Raw genomic sequence first — 22,204 nt, forward strand, 5'->3', positions numbered from 1 at the left:
CCATTTATTTTGAACTCTGCTTTTTAGGCAGCTGAATTCACGGACGTACTTCAGCCCTCGCTGGCTGAGGCGTTGCTGCAGTCACGAGGTAAAAGGAGACAGCTCGCCTATGCATGTTTCTGAGTAAAAAATTTTGGAGATAAAATTATATATATATTTAGTAAAATAGAAGGGAAAGGAGGGAAAAAAAAAAAAAAAAAAAAAAAAAAAGAGCCCCCACCTACAATTCGGCTTTCAGACCCAAACTCCCCGCCCCTGCCAGCTGCCTTCTTGAGCCGCCCAGACGCTCCTCTGCGCATGCGCAGCTCCGGGCCGTTAACGGTCGGACTCCGCGCGCGCCACCTGGCGGCGCCTCAGGGGGCGCGAGACGGGGGGCGGAGCTCGGGGCGGAGAGGAGAGAGCGCCCGGGCGGGGCTGTAGCGCTGGGAGGGGCGAAGGAGAGTGGGCGGGGCTGCGGGAGCGAGCTAACGCCGCCACGCGCCGATTGGCCGCCCCGCGCCTGGAGGTGCGTTTAGCGGTCGCAGCGCAGCTCCGTAGGCCTGCGGCGGCGGGTGGAGGCGGGCCGCTGAGCGAAGGCGCGCCCCTATAGGCCGCTTCGCCCGCCCCGTTGAGCCGCGGGCGTGACGGGCGGTGCGATTGGCCGCTGGGCGGCGGGGGGGCGGGCCCCGGCGGCAGCGGCCTCCCGGGGCTGGGGTCCGTCTCGGCGGCAGCAGCGGAAGTCTCGCGAGGGAGCGTAGCCGGGATTTGGCGGCTGGCTGCCTCCCTCCCTCTCGCTGGCTGTGAGGAGCTGGTGTTTGTGTGGAAGGGGGAGGAGGAGGAGAAGGAAGGGACGCGAGAGGAACCCGAGCACCACCATCCGCCGAGGGGAGCAGAGCGGAGCCCCCACGCCGGCCGCTGAGAGAGCTCTGTCCCCCTGCCGCCCCCTCGCCCCGCCATGGCCTCGGGAGACACCCTGTACATCGCCACCGACGGCTCGGAGATGCCGGCCGAGATCGTGGAGCTGCACGAGATCGAGGTGGAGACCATCCCGGTGGAGACCATCGAGACCACCGTAGTGGGCGGCGAGGAGGACGAGGAGGAGGAGGAGGAGGACGAGTGCTGCGAGGACTGCGGCCCGCACCACCCGCCGCACCACTACCACCACCACCAGCCCATGATCGCCCTGCAGCCCCTCGTCTCGGACGGAGACCCCAGCGGGGCGGGCGGCGGCGCGGCCGGCGGCGGCGGGGGGCAACTCCACCTGCACCACCACCACCAGGAGGTGATCCTGGTGCAGACCCGCGAAGAGGTTGTGGGGGGCGACGACTCGGACGGGCTGCGGGCCGACGACGGCTTCGAGGACCAGATTCTCATCCCGGTGCCGGCCCCCGCCGGCGAGGACGAGTACATAGAGCAGACCCTGGTCACCGTGGCCGCCGCCGGCAGCAAGAGCGGAGGCGGCGGGTCCTCCTCGGCCGGGGGGGGAGGCCGCGTGAAGAAGGGCGGCAGCGGCAAGAAGAGCAGCAAGAAGAGTTACCTGAGCGGGGGAGGCGGCGGCGGGGCCGAGGGCGGCGGCGGCAGGAAATGGGAGCAGAAGCAGGTGCAGATCAAGACCCTGGAGGGGGAGTTCTCGGTCACCATGTGGGCCTCGGGTAAGTGCGCGCCGGACCCCTCCCTCCCCGGGGCCCTGAGCCGCGCCGGGGGCCGCCCGGCTCGGCCCGGACGGTTTTGTTTTGAAGGGAGGCCATGTTTTGATGTGTGTGATGGGCGCCGCCATGTTCATCGCCAGGGCAAGTATGGCGGCTCCCCGAAAAGATGGCGGGGTCTGCGCTGCCGCTGCCGCTGCTCCTGCCCGGCTCCGGCGGGGGGAAGGAAAGATGGCGGCGGCCGCCAAGATGGCGGCGGCTGAGGGGGTGCGGGCGGAGGGAGCGGCGCGCCGCCGGCTCCAGGCCTAGGCCGCAATGGCGTAGTTTCTGCAGCAGGGGGAGGCGGGGTGCGCGGGCGGGCGGGCGCACGGTGCGGGGCGCACCCAGCCTCCTCGCTTCTCTCCCCCCGTCCCCGCCCCGCCGCCGCCGCCGCTTCTCCCCCCGCCTCGCCGCTCCCGCTTCTCCCGGCGCTTTCTTTCCTCTCGCTCCGGGCCGCCGCCGTCGCCGCCGCCTTCCCGGCTCCCCCTGTCCGCTTTCCCTCCCGCCCCTGCGTTGCCTCCGTCGCGCACCCGGGGCCCCATTGGGCCGAATTTCAACGCCGAGCGTGACCGCGGCCCCGGATGAGGCGTGTGCTGCGGCCCGTGACCGTTAGGCGAGGGGGGCGGGGGAGAAGCGCCCGCCCAGCGCCGCCCGCCGCCGCCTCGCCTCGCCCCGGGGCGGCCGTCCCTCTGAAATACCGTTCGGGAGCGCGCCCGGGAGCCGCGGGAGCTCCGAGCCGGGCAGGGGCGAGGGCAGGGCTGGGCGGGGATGGAGCTTTTCCGCCCGATCCCGGGGTGTCGCCGGGAGGGCAGCGCGTGGCTCGGGCCGCCCGCACCCCCGAGGTGGAGCCCGGGGTTCACCGGTGGTTCACCGGCAAATGGGGAGTCTACTCGGCAGGACGGGGCTGACCCGATGGTGGCCGCGCTAAGCTGGCAGAGCTGGGAGTGTGTTCAGGCTCACACTCGGACACTGCTCAGCTTTTCCTTGGTTCGGTCTAACGATCCACATGGGCTTTTTAATAGGCGCGAGGGATCCGTACGCTGGGAGAATAGAGGTTTCCGAGTTGCTTTTTGTGGGAGTGTCTCAAAGGCGAGAAAATCTTGTGGACATGCCTGGTATCTGCAGGGCTGGGGATGGACCTGACATGCGCCAGCCCTTCCCATTGATTCCATTTGCCTCAGTTTCCTGACCATTCCTTTAAGATACATGTGGGAATTTTTTTTGTTCTTGTTTTTGTCAGTAGAAATTTTACTTGTGCTACATTAGTGCTTTCTCTTTTGTTTTTACAAAAAAAAAAAAAAAAAAGGAAAAAAAAGTAAGAATTATAGGGAAAGTTCTGTGCTAACATTATTTGAGGGTGTGAAAAAAAGCAGCCAAATAGCATCGTTTCCTGCAACACTTGTGTGGTCCTTGAATAATAGGACAGTCACCTCTTCTGCATTACATAATTTTTCTGCTCTTTTTAATATTCAGAGTGTCCAGCAGAGACCACTTCTGTTGTGGTCTTTTATGCTGACTGCAATGTTTGTGGGTGACCATTGGTTTTATTAGTAAGTGGGGCACTGAAAGAAAAGTATATTGAATAACCTAATTCTCTTATCTGAGAAGACGCTGAAGAATGGCAATTCTGATTTCTTTTGTTGTAGTTAAATAAATACATACATGCATACATAAGTACATACAGAAAAGTTTGAGAGTGTATTGTCCTTCTGATATATACTCAGTTGACAGCCTGATAAGCCCAATAAAAGTTACCTGCATTTTGATTAACAGAAAACATTCAGTAAAGACTTTCTTGAATAAAGTTCAGTGGAACAGAGTTTACTATGTGCTTTTGTGTATCATTGTAATCTGAACGAAATTCACTTGCTGTCTGTTGTAGAATTGACCATGCAAGAAAGACAAAAGAAAATAAAAACATGCAATCTGGTTTCAGCTGTCTAAATAGCTGAATGCAAGCGGCTGTATGACTCATGAGCTGGCAGGATGCAGGACTTCACTGGGATCAATTGACAGCTTCCAGCATGCATTTGTGCTCTGAAATTCAGAGTGCCTGATAGGATGCTTCCTTAGAGCTTCTGTGTGCTGATTTATTACTTGACTGAAATGTGCATAATCAATGTGCTTGACTCTGTTCCTCCTTACGCAACTTTTACATCAGGATAGCTATATCGATTTCAGTGGTTTTGTTCTGTGTGCTCATGACCATGCAAGCCCAGCCAGAATGATATCCACTTCTAATGTAGAGGAGATTGGGCCAAACATACCAATGCAATTCAATTATATCTGTGGTGCAGAATACCTATTATGACTTGATTTGAAATGAGGAAAAAAACTCTCCAAAAGCAATATGACAAATTTTATATGTGAAGAAAAAGCTTGGCTTTCCCTCTATGCATGCCCACCCTACGTCCTCCTGCCCTGAGTTTCAGTCTTTGATAATAACCTGCTCAGTGTGGAGCTTATTGAGCCTGGTTGGTAGACTTTTATACCTTTAATACAGCTTGTGGAGTACTATAAAAGTGATCTGGAGTTGCTCACAGTTAAATGCTGGAATTCTGTTGCTTTGGTGTGTGTTTTCTGAGGGGGAATGAATTCCAGAAAAACTCCAAAAGAGGAAAAGCTGGAAGGAAAATGAATCCCTGGAACAAACTACCTACCTGCCAAAGGATGGTTTTACTGAAGTTTCCCTGCAGAATCCAGCATGCTTTGTTTTGAGCAGGCTGGCAATACAGGCTGCTTTACCTCTGTATTTTGACATAATCAAAGACTTGTACCCTCAGTTAGTTGACTGGTTGAAATATTTAACAAAAAAGTTTATCAAAAGATGAACAGTAAACAAGACTGAATCTCAGTGAGTCCTATATTGCTGGTCCTGGATATTTGTATTGGGAACAAGGGCACTTTGCTCACTGCAGCGTGGGAAGACATTGTGGCTTAATTACTGGCTGTTTTTTGGTGCTACTTTGTTAGTCTGTGCAGCAGTTGTGCCAAATTTAGATCACTGTCCATAAGTGACTATAGCACTCCTGGTAATACTTTTTGAAATGGGTAGGAATGATGTATGAAACACGTAGCAATGTGGCTGGAGTGGACTGCTCAACCCTTCTGGTGTCAATATGGTTACTTCATAATTGCTGTGCTTTGTTGGCAGTGGTTTCGATTTAACCATAGCTTCTCTTACCACCTTAGTATCTATGGTAGTGTCAAACTTGTGACCCATGATTACTTTTATCGGTGGATATGTTAACCACTTGTGAAATGGAATGTATTTGTGCCTTTGTCATGTTCAACTTCAGTCTTCCTGTTTAGTGACTCTCTGGGTATTGGGTACACAATAATAGGAGAAAGGGAAGATTATTGGCAATTGCTTTGTGAGATTGCATTTACAAGACTGATTCTGAGATGTGAGCACTTGGGAGGGTGGTATTGATGTTCTGGCTCCACCAAATGCTGGAATTTCAAACAACTGGAGTTTGATTTGAGGGAGAAATACGCTAGTGTAACCACATCTGCTTCTTAAATAAAGATGGACTCTGTCAAGCTTTTCAATCTGAATTATTTGTGTTGGCTTACACCTTTATTGTTAACATAGATAGCCTGCAGGCTTAGGGCTGAAGTAGAACGACCTTAACCCGCAGCATAGTGCAAAGATGTTAAACCACTGCAGTAACCTGTTCCTAGCTGGGGGAGTCTAAGATGCATGTGTTTGTACTTTAAAAATGATTTGTCATCTTCCAGAAAGCCCAGGCAGTTGATCCATTTTGGAAGCTCAGGAAGGTTGTGTTGGGCTTCTAGAAAGTTCTTTGGGACCTCTTTACTGTGGTGTTTTTTGTTTTTTTTTAAAGAACAACAATACAAAACCGACCAAAGAAATATGTTAATATCTTAAAAAACAAAAGGCTTTTGATTTAACTTCAGATTACAGGGGCGATTATTTTTATCATTCGAGCTGTTGTCTTTTAGTCTGGGGGCTGCTCCGAAAGTAATGCCTCCTATGTTATTATGTTGGTCTGTGATGCCAGAGGGAGATGGTGGTGGTGCAGCAGTAGAGGTTCAACCTTCCCACCAGCATCCCATTCCATGTTGTTGCTGTGTGATGGATGGCAGCAGAGAGGCATTCTGACAGAATGGCATCTGACGTGGAAGTGCATATGAAGCAAAAGTGTGTCACTGCAGAAGTAATGGCACCGACTGACGTCCATTGACAGTTGTTGAATGCTTATGGAGATCAGTCAGTGGATGTAAGCACAGTGGAAGTTGGACTGTGTGGGCAACATTTTCCTAGCAGTGATACAGTCATAACAGCTGTGAAGCAGTGGATCACCTCTGCTGGTGCAGATTTTTATGAATGTTGCTCTTGTTCATCACAGGCAAAAATGCATAGCTAATGCTGGTGACTACATTGAAGTACAGTGTTTTATAGCAGAGAATTTGCTCTACCAGTGTTTTTGTTCTCTTTGCAGCTATTGTAATTTCTATGGAAATAAGTAGAAAGCATTACTTTCAGAGTGACCTGTGTATATTTACCTTTTGTAGTTTACTGGCAAAGCTGTTAGTTCACACTGGTACCAGAAGGATGTGCATTTTTTTCATCATCTTAATATTTTAAAGGAACTATTGAATAACTTTCTGCCTTCAGTAAGAAATTTCTTCATATAAGAAGCTCCTTATTTTTTATCACAGAGAATTTTGTTTCTCCTTGAAGCCTGAACTAAATAATTCTTCTATCATTTATACATAGGTCTCTGAAATTGCTATACATTATTTGTGCTACACTTCTCAAGAGGTGTAACTAGAATTGCAGATTTTGCTTTGTATGCTGTATGTTTGTTTTTTTGTTTTTGGGGGTTTTTTTTTTTTTTTTGATGCTTTGTAAGAGAGAAAGGGGGAGAAGTCACTTAGGCATAGTTGTCAGTGGGGCTTCATTCAAGGCAAAAAATGTTGAGCACTCAACGTGTCCTGTTTGCAATAAGAATATTGGTTAACTTGTCAGCCTGAGTGAAAGTTTGCTTGGACTTTAGCCTCCAAACTTTGAGCTGCTTTGTGAAGGTTGATAGTGTATTACAATTAAACCTGTGATAAAGTTCTGTGTAGAGGACAATGGTAAAAGCTTTCCAGACCTCTTCCAGCACTTCTGGGTTCTTTATTTCAATGAGTTGAGAGTACGAGGACCTTCATAGGATGGTCAGTAACTAGGATGATTTGAATGCTTAAGAGTACTCAAGTTAGCTGCTACTTTTAATAACTTAGTTGACCTGTGGTGTGGATCAGGTCTGTCTTGAAGGTCATTAGCCTGTGCTTCAAGGGAACTGTTTTGTGTTGTTGTTTTTGTCTTCTTTTTCAGTTCATTTAGTTTTTAAAACTGCAGGTAGATCAGTAGATGCTGTAGAGCATTGTTTGTTGGTGTAACAAAACTTGAGTGGTTTTTTTTTTTGTGTGACTGTAACTTATAAAGCAGTACTTCTGCTTATTTTCATCTGAGGGAACATTTTCATAATTTTTCATGTTTTACTTCAGCAACCCATTTAGAAGCTTGGCTGTGAATTGCTTTCTGTTGGTGGGCTTGTGGAAGGGAAGGTATTGGCGGCTGGCTTGGCTTTCAGTTTGGCCCTCCTGAGAAAGCAGAGTTGCATTGAGGGCCTTTACGCAAGGGAAAGACAGAAGATCTTAAGGAATGTCTATAAATTTCCCAGTTGACTCATGCATCCGATCTGAGGCAGGAAATGAAAGCTTGTTTCTGTTACAGATGTCATCAAACAGTCAAACTGGAAGTTCTGGGTAGCTGTTGAAATGGCCGATGTGAAGGAGCTGATCACATTCTCACAGCGTGGAGAAGGCTTTGCAAGTAGCTTTCCAACAACTATTCTCTTCTGAACTAGATAATGCCTTTATGTGTGTGTAGGCATTACTTCTGTTCTCAGCCTTCTGACGGTTCAGAAGAACAAATGGTTGCTGAATGAGAGGTTTATTGTTGAATTTGTAACTCCTGCAGCTGTAAAATTTAACCTATAATAGTTGCTTGAGGTGGATTCAGTTACTTTCTTTAAAGCACTGATGAAGAATGAAAGGTAATGTGGTGAACAGAAAGCTAGATTAAACTGAAGGAAAATGCCCCAATTGTCAATTTACTTTTAATACTGCAGATATTTTCTTATTAACACTCCTGTCTTTGCCATGTTGAAGCCAATTTCCCTCTTTCGCTATGGAACATATACATGAACTGCTATTTGATCTGGTAGATCAGATTAAACTCCAAACTAGCAGTAACATTTCTAGAAATAGCTCAGTGGCAAAGATTAAAAGCAGCCATTACAAATTGAATAAAAATTTCTGTGTAGTATATTTCTTTTATTTGCTTATGACTTCTCCCCTCTTTCCTCACTTAAGTTACTGAGCAATGAATAATGTCATTTCCTGCATTTGTTTTAGAAACAAAACCAAAAAACAAAGCAAAAAAAAAAATCCCAAAAAACCGCTTTGCCTGATTTGTTCCTTGTCTTACGTTTTCCTGTCTTTTTTTTTTTTTTTTTTTTTTTTTTAGCCTGGAGAAATAGTGTTTCTGTCCTACCACCTCGTGTTTCTGTAAAATAACAATTTGTTATTTTTACAAATGATTTACCTTGGCAAGTCGTGCATAAACTGCGCATAAAGTGGTTTGCAGAATCTTCCCATATTCAGAGTAGGAGAAGTAATGCAGTGGCAAGTTTGTTAAGGCATTACTGAGTACTTACAGCTGTGTATACATCTATTGTCATGGGTGCGTTTTGGTCTCAAGTGAGAGTGGAAAGTGGGCTGGTGCTGTGTCTTCTGCCCTGCTGGTGTGAGCTTTGCAAGGAGGAGATACTTGGATGTTTCCATTTGCAGACTTCTGTGCATCTTTCTGGTCTCTGTTTTTAAAAAAAGCAGAGAGAGAAAACTGTGTTGACGCATTCTGCAGTCTGAATGCAGGTTGACAGTAACAGCAGGTCTTCAACGTAATTTCCTTGTGGCCCTTAAGCAGAAATCCAGTGGAGGAGCTCTAGAGCAGACTGAATAGCTGTCTCTAACTGACTTGTAGATCAAAGGTCTGGATGATCCCTATCTGCTGTTGACACATTAGAGGGGGAAAGGGCTTAGGCTGTCTTTGCCGCTGAAGGAGGAAGCCCCCTGGGGCGAGAGTCACATGTTGAGCTTTTTGCTTCTTTCAGGCCTCTCTGCAAGTGTTGAAGAGCTACAATTTTATGGGCAGGGAGTGAAGCCCGTTACTAGTTAAAGTTTCTTGTCCCTCCATGACACTTCAGTTGAGGGGCAGGGGTCCCTGAAGGCAAGTATTTGCCATTCCTCCGCTAGGTTTATTTGGTTGCTGGCTGCTGTTGAGATCTAAAGTGAGCTTAATTTTGAAGAGATTAAGGCAATTTAAATATTTATACGTTGTTTCAGGAAAAGTGTGTTATCTTTAAAATGCAGCCTACATACTTGCTGGATGATCCTACTTGTCTGTGTTTAAGTAGATAGGCAACTTATGCTGTTATTCCCACCCACTGTGTTCTTTGTATTGTTAAGTGTATGGATATCTTTATTTTTTTTTTTTTACAGTAAGTGTAGCAATCTATGGGAGCGCTGTGTTCTTATAAGTGTGCAGCAATTTTGAGTTTGTACTGAGATGTAGCCTAATAGTTAGTATGCTGTATTCATCTTCAGTGTGTATTGAGTTCAGTATTTTGTGTGTTTCAGATGATAAAAAAGATATTGACCATGAAACAGTGGTGGAAGAGCAGATCATTGGAGAGAATTCTCCTCCAGATTACTCAGAGTACATGACAGGAAAGAAGCTTCCTCCTGGTGGAATACCTGGCATTGACCTCTCGGACCCTAAGCAGCTGGCTGAATTTGCTAGGTAAGTAGGAAGAAGGATTTTCAAACTAAAACTGTTGTCTTTCCAGTGGCTTAATCAGGAATCTGTTAGGAAATATAACCGATAAATTTAATATGACTTATTCTGTGTAATAATCTTCTAAACCAGGGAACTAAATTCAGAACATAGCAGTGAATTATGTATTAAAATAAGTGGGTTCTACATTCATCAGATGATCTCTGGTTTTTAGTTCTCACTAGGTCAGGCAAGGCCAAAATACCTTGATAGACTGCATCTTTGATATGACAGAATTCATCTTTCGTGTGACTAGTCTTAGCTTCTTTGGTGACAAAGGACCAAATTAAATGTGATGCAGTGTTTGGATTGTTCAGAATAAGAAAGCTAAGCTAAAATATTTAGTTTATAAAACCATGTGTGTAATCCGTTGACCTGAGTTACTAGATAACTTATTTTCCAGTAGATTTCGTGAAGCCACCAAGCCAGTGTTATAACACGGAGCACTGACCAAGCTCGCGGCTCTTCTGCAGCCATTCTTAATGAGGTTTGGAGTGCGTGGGCAGCCTGTAGCCACCAGAGGGCAATCGTGAGGTCACTGGGGAAAAGTCCAGTTGCAACATTAGGGTTGCCTTCTTTGTGTGCATATGCTTGTAATTACCAAAGGCTTACTGCTTTGTGCAGTGCATGCACAACATTAATGCTTTGTCTCTGAAAATTTAAGCTTAGTGGCTCGCTTCCTGTAGCTGCTGTGATCATTTTTTCCCAACGTTAAAAGAATGAAATTATGCTTATTTTCCTTTTGTTATTAGCTGGATGGTCTGCAGAGCTCTGCATAGCCTTATCACTTAAAGCAGGTGGATGCTCAGATGTTACACTTGCTTTCTAAGTCAGCTGGCACATGAAAAGATGTGGTTCTTTTTTGAAATGCCACTGAGTTTTTCAGCTATTTGCTAGGTTACAGGGGCTGTTGACACAATTTTTTATTGGGCAGATAGTTGGATCTTGATGCTCAACAGGGTTTGTCTGCTGTTCTTTCCTGGTTTGATCTTGCTGCTTTTCACAAGCTGCTTCTATTGGTTCTCACTGTGTATGTACTGGAGAACCTCTGGCACAGGCTCTTCCCTCAGTTCTTGTCATTAAGCCATTGAACTGTGAATATTGAAAGCTCCTAGAATGAAGCAGAGTGCAAACAGTGCAAAACTATTTTATCTGAAAATGTGTATTACAAGATCTGCTCCAAAAGTAATGCCTCCTATGTTGTTACGTTGGCTCACAAAGCCAGAGTCAAATGTTGGTGGTATGGCAGTAGAAGTAAAACTTTACCACCAGTATTCCGTTAGGTTGTATTTCTTTGCAATAGCCTGACAAAATGGCACCTCACGTGGAAATGTGTATGAAGCAAATGTTTGTCATTGCGTTTCTCCATGTGGGGAAAAAATGGCACCTACTGACATCATCAACACTCACTGAATCTTTATGGAGACCAAACAGTGGGTGTGAGCACAGTGAGGCAGTCGGTGGTGCATTTCAGCAGTGGCAACAACATTGGTGTGTTACCTGCATTGGTGCAGATTTTTACAAGTGCAGCAAGCACATGACTCTTGGTCATGGTTGGCAAAAATGCACAGCTAGTGCTAGTAGCTATGCTGAGAAATAGTGTTTTCTAGCTGAAAATTTGTTCGATGAAATTGTGTTCTTGTACTTTCTGTACATGTTGTAGTTCCCATGGAAATAAGTAGGAGGCATTACTTCTGGAGCAAGCTCTGTTTTTAAAAAAAGTCATTAAGAACTGAAAAAGAAATTTTATCTGAAATGGTGGGTGATTCCACCTATTGTTGCTGCTGTTACTTGGTTTGTTGATCATGCTCAGAATGAATGCATTTTCCTCTGAGACTTGCAGAGAGGATGAATATAATTTTCTGTGAAAGCATTTAAGTGTTAGTCTTAGTGTGCGTACTATTCTAATTCTAAACATACACATTTTTGCCAATCTGGTGCATGGAATGATGCTCTCAGGTATGTCAGAATGTTCTGAAATCTTTGGTTCTGCCAGGCACTGAGGTACTTACATACAGCTGTCTTCTGTTATGAAGCTTAACCAACTTGACCTAGTGTCTTCATGCAAATGCTGGGTGTTACTCTCCAGATTGGTTTGAATATTTGATATGGTTTCCAAGTCTTGAAATTACAAGAGAAATTACAAGATTGCTTCTGTCAGATATTTCTGAATGCTTCTTAGTATTGTAAAAAGTACTGCATTTTTAGGTTTGATTTCTTTTTCTGGCACCTGGCCAGGGAAATGTAAAATTCCCACTTTTTCTTGGTGAAATGTTCTAGGGAATTCTAGAGCTAGAATTTACAGCAGATAATGGAAAAATTGAGTTTTATATGTGTGGTCTCATACTTTTTCTGCTCATATATCTTTGTACAGGAGATGAAATTTGATCCACTTTAGTCACAGGGCAAATACACATTGGCATTGGGAACACATTACTTCTGACAGTATCCCCAAGTTACTCAAATCCTGTACAAATTAGTGATAGCTTCATTCTAGATGTGTAAAAACCTGAGGCATGCAGTGTTTTTGGAAAACCTTTGACTTCTCAGTCAAGTAAGTCAGAATCAATGACTTACTCTTCCAGAATCTGACATACGAACTTCTGACATACAGAATCAACTTCTTACTCTTGCCTTAAGAAAGTGACATGAAAAAGAAAACGGTTGTACATCGGATCTGAAATGATTGTGTATAGCTGAGACTGACGATATGGGTGTGTTAGAACACTGTAATGGTGTTGATCCTTTCACAGGGAATGAAGCATGTTGAAAGGACTCAATTCAGCAAATAGCATGTGTTCAAGCTCTAATATGTGCAAATCATTTTTCTACTAGTAATTGTCACATTTACCTGAATACCACGTACAGCTATCACTAGAAACCTTGCACGGCAAAAGTAGAGGAAAAAGCTTAGTACTTGTATGAGAATTGACTTTGGAGGTAATAGGAGTATAGTGTACTTTTACTCCTGAAAGGTTTTGCTTATTTAATCTGAAGTACAGAACTCAGAAGGTTTCATGTGCTCTGCTGAAAGTATTGAATTAAGTTTAAGTTCAACGATTTAAAGAAAAAAAAAAAACTTGTATATAGTCGACATATAAAGAAGCATAAACTGGCTAGGAGAATTTAATACTAAGTTAATTTTGTATAGGCAAAAACAAGTTACTTTAGGATGGGTTTTCTTAAAGATTTTTGGGAAAGCAGTGCATGTGTAGAAATAAGATACTAAAAATGAGGCTCGATTCAGTGTATAACCATGCAGCTTAATTTTTATTAAGTTGACTGAGATGGTTGCATTAATTTATGTGAACAAATGTCTGAGGTTAACTTTGAATAGGCAAAGCTTGGACAAGCTAAAGGCTTGCTTTGCAGCCTCCTAATTCAAAACTGTGACTGTGTTGGAATTTAATTGTAGTATGAACAGATTTCAGGCTGGGGTCTGGACTTGAGAGTCCTTAGTGAGGAGTGAACTGTGGGTGTTTGGATGCTTGAAATCTTCTGTAGCACTGCAGCCTTTTTATAAATAAGTAAATGAATGCCAAACTGCAGCAGCTGAGCATGTGGAAGAGGCACTGCTGCTGCACAGCGGCTAGGTGGCATAGCACAGCAAGCATTTCAGCAGCTAAGCTACTGTTTTATTTTACTTTTCTTTTTTTTTACTTTTTTTTTTTCCCCCTGATGCATTTGTCATTGAGCTGTGTAGCAGGAATCTGGGCCTTATGACTAGAACTGCTACTTCCTGAAAGGGTTTTTATACATTCTGAAACTGTTGAAGATGCTGCACATAAACAAGCTGTGTCAGAGCACTGAGATGTGTTCAGTTTTCTTAGAAAATCTATACGTTTTACCTGGTTGGGCAACTTAAGGACTTTTACAAATAACATTTCTACTATGTGTCTCATGCACACTTAAAAAGAGCAATAAGAAAGAAAGTGAAAAAGAATTTGTGCATTTCTCTTTGGCAGTCAGATCACAATGTGTGATATTAGTTGTGAATGTTCTGCTAAGAAAGAGATGAAACCTAGTAATTACTCCTCTCTTTTTTGATACGTTTCGTCTGGGACACTGAAATTCCCCTAAGGTGACATAGAATGTTTCATCCAAGTCAGAATAGATTACAAGTAATTCTGTGTGAAGAAATCATAAAAGCTTGGAGAAGCAGCAACTGTATTTTCAGTTGCTGAATGTGGAAGATGTCTTGAAATTCCCCCAAAGCCACTTAAAACCAACATCCCTGATTTTAATTTAATTATTTTCCCCCCTGGCAGATATGTGGCTGAACTGGCTAAAGACAGCAGAGAACAAACACAAATAAAATGCAAAGAAATAAGAGGGGAGGATGGTGTAGCTGGGGAGTTGGCACAGTAAGGAGACTCGGTGCTAAAATCTAGCCTTTCCGTGGCTTTATCTTCTGCTCCTCTTAGTACCTTTTCTGAAAGACAGCCATTATACGAACTGCCTTTTCTTGTTCGGATCACTTTCCAAAATGGACAGAAAACAAAGGAGGGGAAGCTGCCTTAGAGTTTGAAATTAGACACCCTTCTTAAGAGTGGTAAAGCATTTTGGCCACCCAGATTTATGTGACTTCTTCTGTCGACTCTTCTTAAAGTATACACTTTTGTACTGGTTTTGTTCTTGCTGAGAAACTTAAAAGGGCAGTAAACTGACAATTACTTTACCCACACTGTTTTACTGGGGGAGAAGAATCTCTTTCTCTGTACGACACTGTGAGGGTCACTCTCTCACTGACATGTTCCAGCTATGCAGATCAAAACTAGTAATTATTTCTGCCAGAACCTTAGGGTGAGCAAGAACAGTTTCATTTTACAACGGTTTTTCTGCTTATTTGTGGACAAAGCATACTAAAACACTGACTGGGCTCTTTGGTTTGTAGATAAATTCCTAGGACACCTTGTGCCACTCCTCTTGTGACTATTTATCCAAAAGCCAGTCTGGCCAGTTTCAAGAATCCTTCAGTGCTAACAAATAGGCAGGGACTCTGTTATTTCTGCCTCCATAGGGCAGTACAAGGGCTATGGCAGAGTGAGGGCAGACAAAAGTGTAGAGACACTACTGGTAGAGAACAGTTTCCTTGTTCTCTATTCATGGAGACTCAGTCATCTATAAAGGTGAATTATTACCGCTGGTCATCAAAGACCTCAAGGAAGAGAAGCTGCCTGAGAGAGCAATGCTGTTGAGGTTTATGCACAGAAGGAGGAAAAGGGATGTGAGAACGTAGGCTTAACAAGCATGAAAGGGAGGTGCTGGAACTGGAATCCTATGCTGTTAGTTCGTTCTGGCTTGTGCTTTAACGTAACTGTTTGTAACAATTGTATCCATCTCCAACATGATTGTGAAGATTGATAGTTTTTTCAGGTTCTCTAGGTGGGTGAAAGGAAGTAGTTAGCTGTTACATTGTGTCACACCTATTGTAGCGACAGAGTAACGTTCTTAGTTTTGAGAGGTTGAATGGTTTAATACCTGTGATTTCGTACAATTTCCTGAGTGTGTAAGAGGGTGCTTTCACGGACCTCATTCTCTGAAGTTGTAAGGTTGCTTACCTTTGTAACCTGTTCCCTTCTTCTGTCCTGCCCCCATCCTCCCTTCCCCATTATGATGCTTTAAATACAATTTAAGAGGTTTAGTGTTTAATTGTACTGTCCCACAACATGATCCAAAAGGTTCACTTCCGGTTTTTCTTAAGAATTCTTGAGAAGTTCCTACGAGGCATGGCCAACAGAAACTTGCAGCAGAAGTGAGAATTCTTCTGGACCTGCCATGTAAATTGACTTTCTGCAAAGGCAGCTGTTTTGATAGTTCCACTCAGGTATTAATGTGTTGTCTACAGTTGTTTTAAGTAGTGGTGTGTATTAGAGTTCTGTTTTTGATCAGTGTTTCAGACTAAGAAAACTTGGATGGAGCTGGTAGAGATGCTCTACTGGGTGGGATCTAAATGTCTGACCACCAGCAAGAGCTGCCTGCAGCAGTGTAATTAAAATAAACAACCCAGGTTCTAGTATGGTCTCCTTTTGCAGAAAGTTTGCTTAAAGACAGACCAAAACGTTTTTTGTAAGCCATTTGAAAATATCTTTCAGTTCTTCTTTAGGTTATTGTCCACACAGATTTCACTAATGATGGTCAGTGGAATCTTACACCATGTATGAGTAGTGCAAGAATTGCCTATTAATGGGGTGTTTTTACTGTTTCTGATATCACAGCCATAGGTTTTGGGCTCAGTGCCTCTACTGTCGTTACGTGTTTGGATTTTAAGTGTTCAGAACTTTATTTACATTAAACTAAACTCAGCACAACCATTCTGTATGCCAATTGGATCATATAAATTAAATATCATCATAAGATCATCTAAGCTAGTCTGTAATCTCAGGAAAAGTTACAGGAAGGTTGAGATAATAAATAGGATGGCCTGCAGGAACAAAAATAACTTGCTGTTCAAGATTGATGGTGCTGGCAGTGGCACAAGAAAAACTTTGTCAATACAAATACCTCACACCCATTTTCTAGGGGATTGTTGAATCCCCATGATGTTCCTATGTTTTTGTCACATATTTTTAATCCTTTCAGCTGACTACAGTGTTCTTTGGTTAGCATTGTATATATTCAGCGTAGTCTGCAGATGCTGAGCCAGCAGGAGTGTCTTCTCTCAGAGAAAGAAACAAATAGTAGCCACTAAATCTTAGGGTGGTGGGGTTTTAAAATTTATTTATTTATTTATTTATTTATTTGTAATGTGTCAAAGAAATCAGTAATCATTAAGTGCTTTAACCCGTAAATGATTGCTTGAACTGTGCTATATCTGCAGCATGGGAAGGAGTTGCAGTATACCTGAAAGGTGGGCCTGTTTGAACCTAATGAGGTTCAACAGAGCAAAACGCAAGGTTTTGTGCTGGGGTCAGTAATTTCAGATACATATACAGGAAGAACAAGAACTCCTTGAGAGTGACCCTGCAGAGAAGGACCTGGAAGTTCTGGTGGATAAAAAAACTGAACGTGAGCCAGCAGTGTACTCTTGTAGCTTGCAAGGCCAAGGGCATCCTGGGCTCCATCAGAAGGGGGGGGCAGCAGGGACAGGGAGGAGATTGTTCTTCTCTACTCTGCCTTTGTGAGGCCCAGCTGGAGTACTGCGTCCAGGTCTGGGGCCCCCGACACAGGGAAGATGTGAAACTGTAGGAGGGGGTCCCTGCTTGTGATAGGGGCGTTGGGACTTAATGATCCTCGGAGTTTCTTCCAACCTAAGCCATTCTATGATTCTATTTCTGAGGGGCAAGTGGTTGCCCACAGAATCATAGGAGACTGTTGGTAGCTCTAAGGAGATATTCCTGAATCCAGTCTTCAAGAATTTTGAGCGACATTTTTCACTTGTTAGGCCTTAATTCAGCCTCAGGATGGCCTCCATTCTTGTCTTCTCCTGTATGTCCACATGAATGAGGCAGGTGAAACTGCAGATTTCAGTGCTTCTTCAAGGAATGTGAGAGTGTCAGCCCTGGAGTGTACCTTCAAGGAAACAAATGGTTACATAGTTGAAATGGAGAACTTTTAACTTATATTCCCTTCAGCTCTTCAGAATTGTTTTGAACATTTAGAAGTTGCATTTTATCCAGTTTCAGATCAACTGTTAATGTATGTTAAAAACGCACATACTATTTCGAAGTCTCTCCTCAGAAGTCCATTATTCCACATCTGTTTTCAGGGTCTACTTCTAGGGCTTGGAACTATCTTAGATACCAGCGGACTCTGCTTATCTCTTTTTGGACTCTCAAACAGGTAGCTGTTAGAGCAAGACCATTCTAACATTGCTGTCTACAGGGAGTGTTATGACTGCATTTGAAACACTCAATTTCTATGCAAGTGTTCATTTACTGGTTCCCAGTATGGTCGCTGGAGGCTACTGGCATCTGTTATGCAATGGTAAATATCCCTATCAGTGGCCAAAATAAAATAGATGATTACTTGTCAGTTTTCAAGAGTGGAGTCCACGTGCATAGTAACTGCAAGAAATATCAGTTACAGTTTCAGTGGTCATAACAGATGTCTATATTGTCTGTGTAAGTTCCACAACTTGCCTGCCTTCTCTGCTTTTGTATTGTGTGGTGAAACTACTAGCGTGACAGGCAGGCCGAGGGAGGTGATTCTCCTTCTGTACTCCAGTCTCATGAGACCCCAGTTAGAGTACTGTGGGGCTGTCTGCATATGAGGGACATGGATCCATTGGAACAAGTCCAGAGAAGGCCATGAGGATGATCAGACTGCTGAAGCACCTCTTCTATGAAGGCGAAGAGAGGCGTCCATTCTGGAGAAGAGACCTTAGACCAGCCTTCTGGTACTAAAAGGGGTCTGAAAGAAAGTTGGAGAGGGACTTTCTGCAAGGACTTGTAATGGTAGAACAAGGGGTAATGGTGTTAAAGAGAATAAGTTCTAGATTAGGTATAAAGGAGAAATTATTTCTTACAAGGTGGTGAAGCACTGGAACAGGTCCCCCAGGAAAGCTATGGATGCTCCATCCTTGGAGAAGTTCGGAGCCAGATTGGATGAGGCTTTGGGCAGCCTAGGCCTAAAGGGAGATGACTGTGCCCGTGGCAAGAGGTTGGCAGTCTGATCTTTAAGGTTCCTTCCAGTCCAAGCCATTCTTTGATTCTATAAACTGTTGAAGCTACTCTGTCTTTAATGTCCTGGTGCAAGGTGGAGAAGTGAAGGTAAATAAGCCACTTGGGCACAAGAAAAATGGAATTTTCAAACAAAGTGTCCTAGTTACAATTCATGTAAATCGGGAAAACCCTCTTTTCGCATGTTTGGAGGACAGGGAATGTAGTACTAAGTATTTTATTCTCTGTTTAAGAGTTCCAGTTCCAAATACCAAAATATGCTGTTGGAGTTATTGTAAGGCTTTTAAAGACATTAAACTGAGTATTAATGGTTCACATGATACTATCAAATAAATGTGTGCATTATGAAGGGAGTTATTAGAAAAGAGCTGCCTACCAGTGTCTTTCTACTAATGTTTTTTTCCTTTCTTTTTAAGAATGAAGCCAAGAAAAATTAAGGAAGATGATGCTCCACGTACGATAGCTTGTCCTCACAAAGTAAGTGAAGTGCTCAGCTTCTGAGTAGGTAGCAGATTGTAAACCAGAATTTTGTATTGATATTCTCTTGACAATAAGTAAAATGTCTTGCTGTAAATAGAGATTATACACTGCTAACTGTATTTAACTTGTCACTCTTAAGAAGCTTCCTTAAAAACCTTCAACTGAATAATGTATTATTCCCAATTCTTGTCTTAAGGTTAGTGCATCTCTAATCTTCTGGTAACCATGATGCACAGTCCCTAACATGCTGGTTTTACTGTTGTGATTTCCCGCCACCCAAGAATACATACTTGAAAGAATGTTCTGAAAGCTGTTCAAAGTACGTTCCTAAGATCTATATATCATCTGCTTGGAAGCTATGACAGATTTGGGAGTCTAGATCAGGAATCAGCAATCTGTGCTGCAGATGCCAAAGTCAGCATTATTGGAAGACTGGAATTGCATTCCACAGAGCTGGGGGATGCATCGTCTTGAGAGAGGGGTTTGGAGATAACAGTTCTGATCTACTGATAGTGGGGAAGGCACAGTCTTGAATAAATTTTGCTAGTAACTTAAACTGGTAGTATCTAGCATTACTGCATTACACAGCTTCTGTATAGCTTCTGTTAGCCAACTTAGCTTGTAATGAAAAAAGACAAATACAATCTTGCTGACTTCTGATCTAGATAGTGCGAGCCTGAGCAAACAGTCAGGGGAGATAGTGCGTATTCGAGAGCATGAATAGAGGGCTTCGTCCTGACAGTTGTAGTGAAAGAAATTGTCACTTAGTTCTGGATTCCTCTTTATGCTGCTATTGATTTCCAGTTCTTTACATTCTTCATGTGTCATGTTTTTACTGAAGTTCAGTGTGTGGAGATGCAAGAACGTTTATTCTGTACAGTAGTGAGGAATGATGCCTTCATTTTCTATTTACTTTTTCATAGCTTCAACTTCATCTAAACAAGGAAAAAAGAATATCCTTCCATCTCCTCTATTTTCTAGTGTTGTACGTTTGACTTCTGATTAAAATAAAGAACAATATTACAGAAGATGTAATTGCTCCTGTCACGGGCATGCAGAAATTTCAAAGTAAATGCAGACAAGTTCATGGTGTCTCTATTTTGGTGAAGTACTCCTTAAATTAGTTGAATTCTAGTACCTGAAGAGAGAACTTTTCTTCAAAGTGTTAATTTCCCATTTTTATTAAGAAATGAAGCATGTTTAAATGTGGTTATTAGTTTTGAAGAAATAGTTTCCACAGAGAAAGCATGTAGAATAGAATACTAGCAGTTGATTGTTTCTTTAGGTTCTGTTGTTGAACTGTGCAACTTGTAACCTAGCCATGTTGGTAGTTTTACGTAAAAAGGGTATTGTTTGGAATACCCATGGAGTGTAAAATGGTTGAAGGAACTTAGTGAGGCATTAGGTAATGCAAGAAATACATTTGTAAAACATATTACAGATTTCTATTGGAAGAAAGTTTGAATGAAGAGAGTGCCAGGCCACGGCTAGCTTAAGCATTGTCGAGAATCAAAAGAAGTAGTCCTGTATTAATGCAACATGTACCCTAGATTAAGAGCCTCTGATACTGTACCTGAGTTGAAGTGAATATCTTCTTTTAGGTTGAGTTGACAGTAACTCTCAAATTCTTCAACCTCATTTAGTTTCCCAGTGGGTTTAAACTGTTTAAGCAATTGTTGTCTTTGTATCCCAAAGTGATAGTGTTTGGTCTTCTTTAAGCGTGCACTAGGTGGTATTTGTAAGCTATTCTGTGCTGGAAGCATTCATATCTCTTCCTGGGAGTGAGAAAGGCAGAGAAGGAAAAGGATGGAAAGCTGGGAGAGGTAGCAGTGCAAGTGCAGACTGATGCTAGAGAATAGCCTGTGATATATTATTAGAAAATATATCACTCTAGTAGCCAGTATACAGCATGTTAAAGGATATACCATAGATAGCCATGAACTATCATTCTATCTGATTTTTTTTTTTTTTTTAATTTTCCCTGAAAGTGTATGTGCTTTTATTTAGTTCATTCATTAGCTTCTTCCAGAGCTGCATCTTTTCCATGAAACTGTCCTATTATTTATTTGAGTGCACATGGGTCATAACTCTAAGTGAGAATAGATTTTTGTTTGTTTAGCTTTACAAATGATAGCTTTCATTGTTTAGTTGTTTGTGTTTTTTTTAATAATTGATAGGGATCTCCTTCTCATGGCCATCTTAGAAGAAAGATTCAGAATATGAAAGCATGTTAAATGCTTTTATTGAAGCAGATAAAAACCACTGTAAGTACTAGCTTACATGCTCACTGAATTTCGCTGTTGTTTTTAAGGGCTGCACAAAGATGTTCAGGGACAACTCTGCTATGAGGAAGCATCTGCACACTCATGGCCCTCGAGTACATGTATGTGCAGAATGTGGCAAGGCCTTTGTGGAGAGCTCGAAACTAAAGCGGCATCAACTAGTTCATACTGGAGAGAAACCCTTTCAGGTATTGTAAACTTCCAGACTACAACTTATTCGTGAGAATATGAGTAAAGTGTAACTCTAACATGACTTCTGTATCACTTTGGGGATAGTGTGTTTTTTGTTTGTTTATTCAAAGACCGCATGAAGCACTGAATGATGATGTTTAAAACTGGGAGTCTCCTTAAGCTGTCCTTTGTCTACTTCGGTGGCCTTTTAATAGGAATTAATGACTTGTTTGTATGCAGAAGATATTGTATACAAAAAATGTAAAGTTATATATATGCCCACTTTAAAAATGAAGTTTTCAGTTACTACTGAATGAAGAAAATGTATTCTTCCTCCATCTGAGGAGTGCTGTGATAGTCCTGTAGACAACTGACTCTCAGGGTTCTTTGCTCAGTTGTTTTCTGATACTAATTTATAGTAGTAGATATCAATCAGTTTTCAAATTACAGTTAACTGAATGTCCATTCATATCAAATCATGCCACCAGAGGTCCCCAGCCTACTTCATATGATCTTACTCACATAAATAGTCTTCTCAGGCATTCGTGGTCTTCGGCATGCTGTTCTCTCCAACGCACTTGATATGTGTTTCTGGTTACTTATTTACATTGGAGAAATAAATGATTTCAGAAATTTGATTTGCAGCATTCAGTTGTATGCACGGTTTACTGGTGATGCCTACAGATGTGCTTATAATCACAGAATCACATAATGCTCAACATCTCTTTTTACGCTTGTGCAGTGTCAGAATGTTGTTCTACTTTGTGCTACTTTTCTTAGCTAATAGAATGTGTGTTTTCCTTTCAACAGTGTACATTTGAAGGATGTGGAAAGCGTTTTTCACTGGACTTCAATTTACGCACACATGTGCGAATTCATACTGGCGACAGGCCCTATGTTTGCCCATTCGATGGCTGCAATAAGAAGTTTGCGCAATCAACTAACCTGAAATCTCACATTTTAACACATGCTAAGGCCAAAAACAACCAGTGAAGGTTGGAGGAAAAGTTCTTGAACTCAAACCATCTTACAGGAGAATGAATTGAAAATAAATACGCTTCCCCTTTGTATATT

At 43.0% G+C, this 22,204-nt stretch overlaps 1 protein-coding gene across 1 annotated transcript; it reads left to right on the forward strand.

Annotated features, from left to right (window-relative positions):
• Positions 1 to 934: 934 nt before the first annotated feature.
• YY1 (YY1 transcription factor) lies at positions 935 to 22,123 on the forward strand (the record flags this gene model as incomplete). The annotated part of the gene is made up of 5 exons (XM_079537391.1): positions 935 to 1,631; positions 9,381 to 9,543; positions 18,614 to 18,674; positions 20,989 to 21,147; positions 21,941 to 22,123. 5 exons carry the CDS (start codon positions 935 to 937, stop codon positions 22,121 to 22,123), a joined length of 1,263 nt encoding a protein of 420 aa, XP_079393517.1.
• Positions 22,124 to 22,204: the final 81 nt, after the last annotated feature.

Source organism: Tetrao urogallus (assembly GCF_951394365.1).
Source record: "Tetrao urogallus genome assembly, chromosome: 6".
Classification (NCBI taxonomy): domain Eukaryota; kingdom Metazoa; phylum Chordata; class Aves; order Galliformes; family Phasianidae; genus Tetrao; species Tetrao urogallus.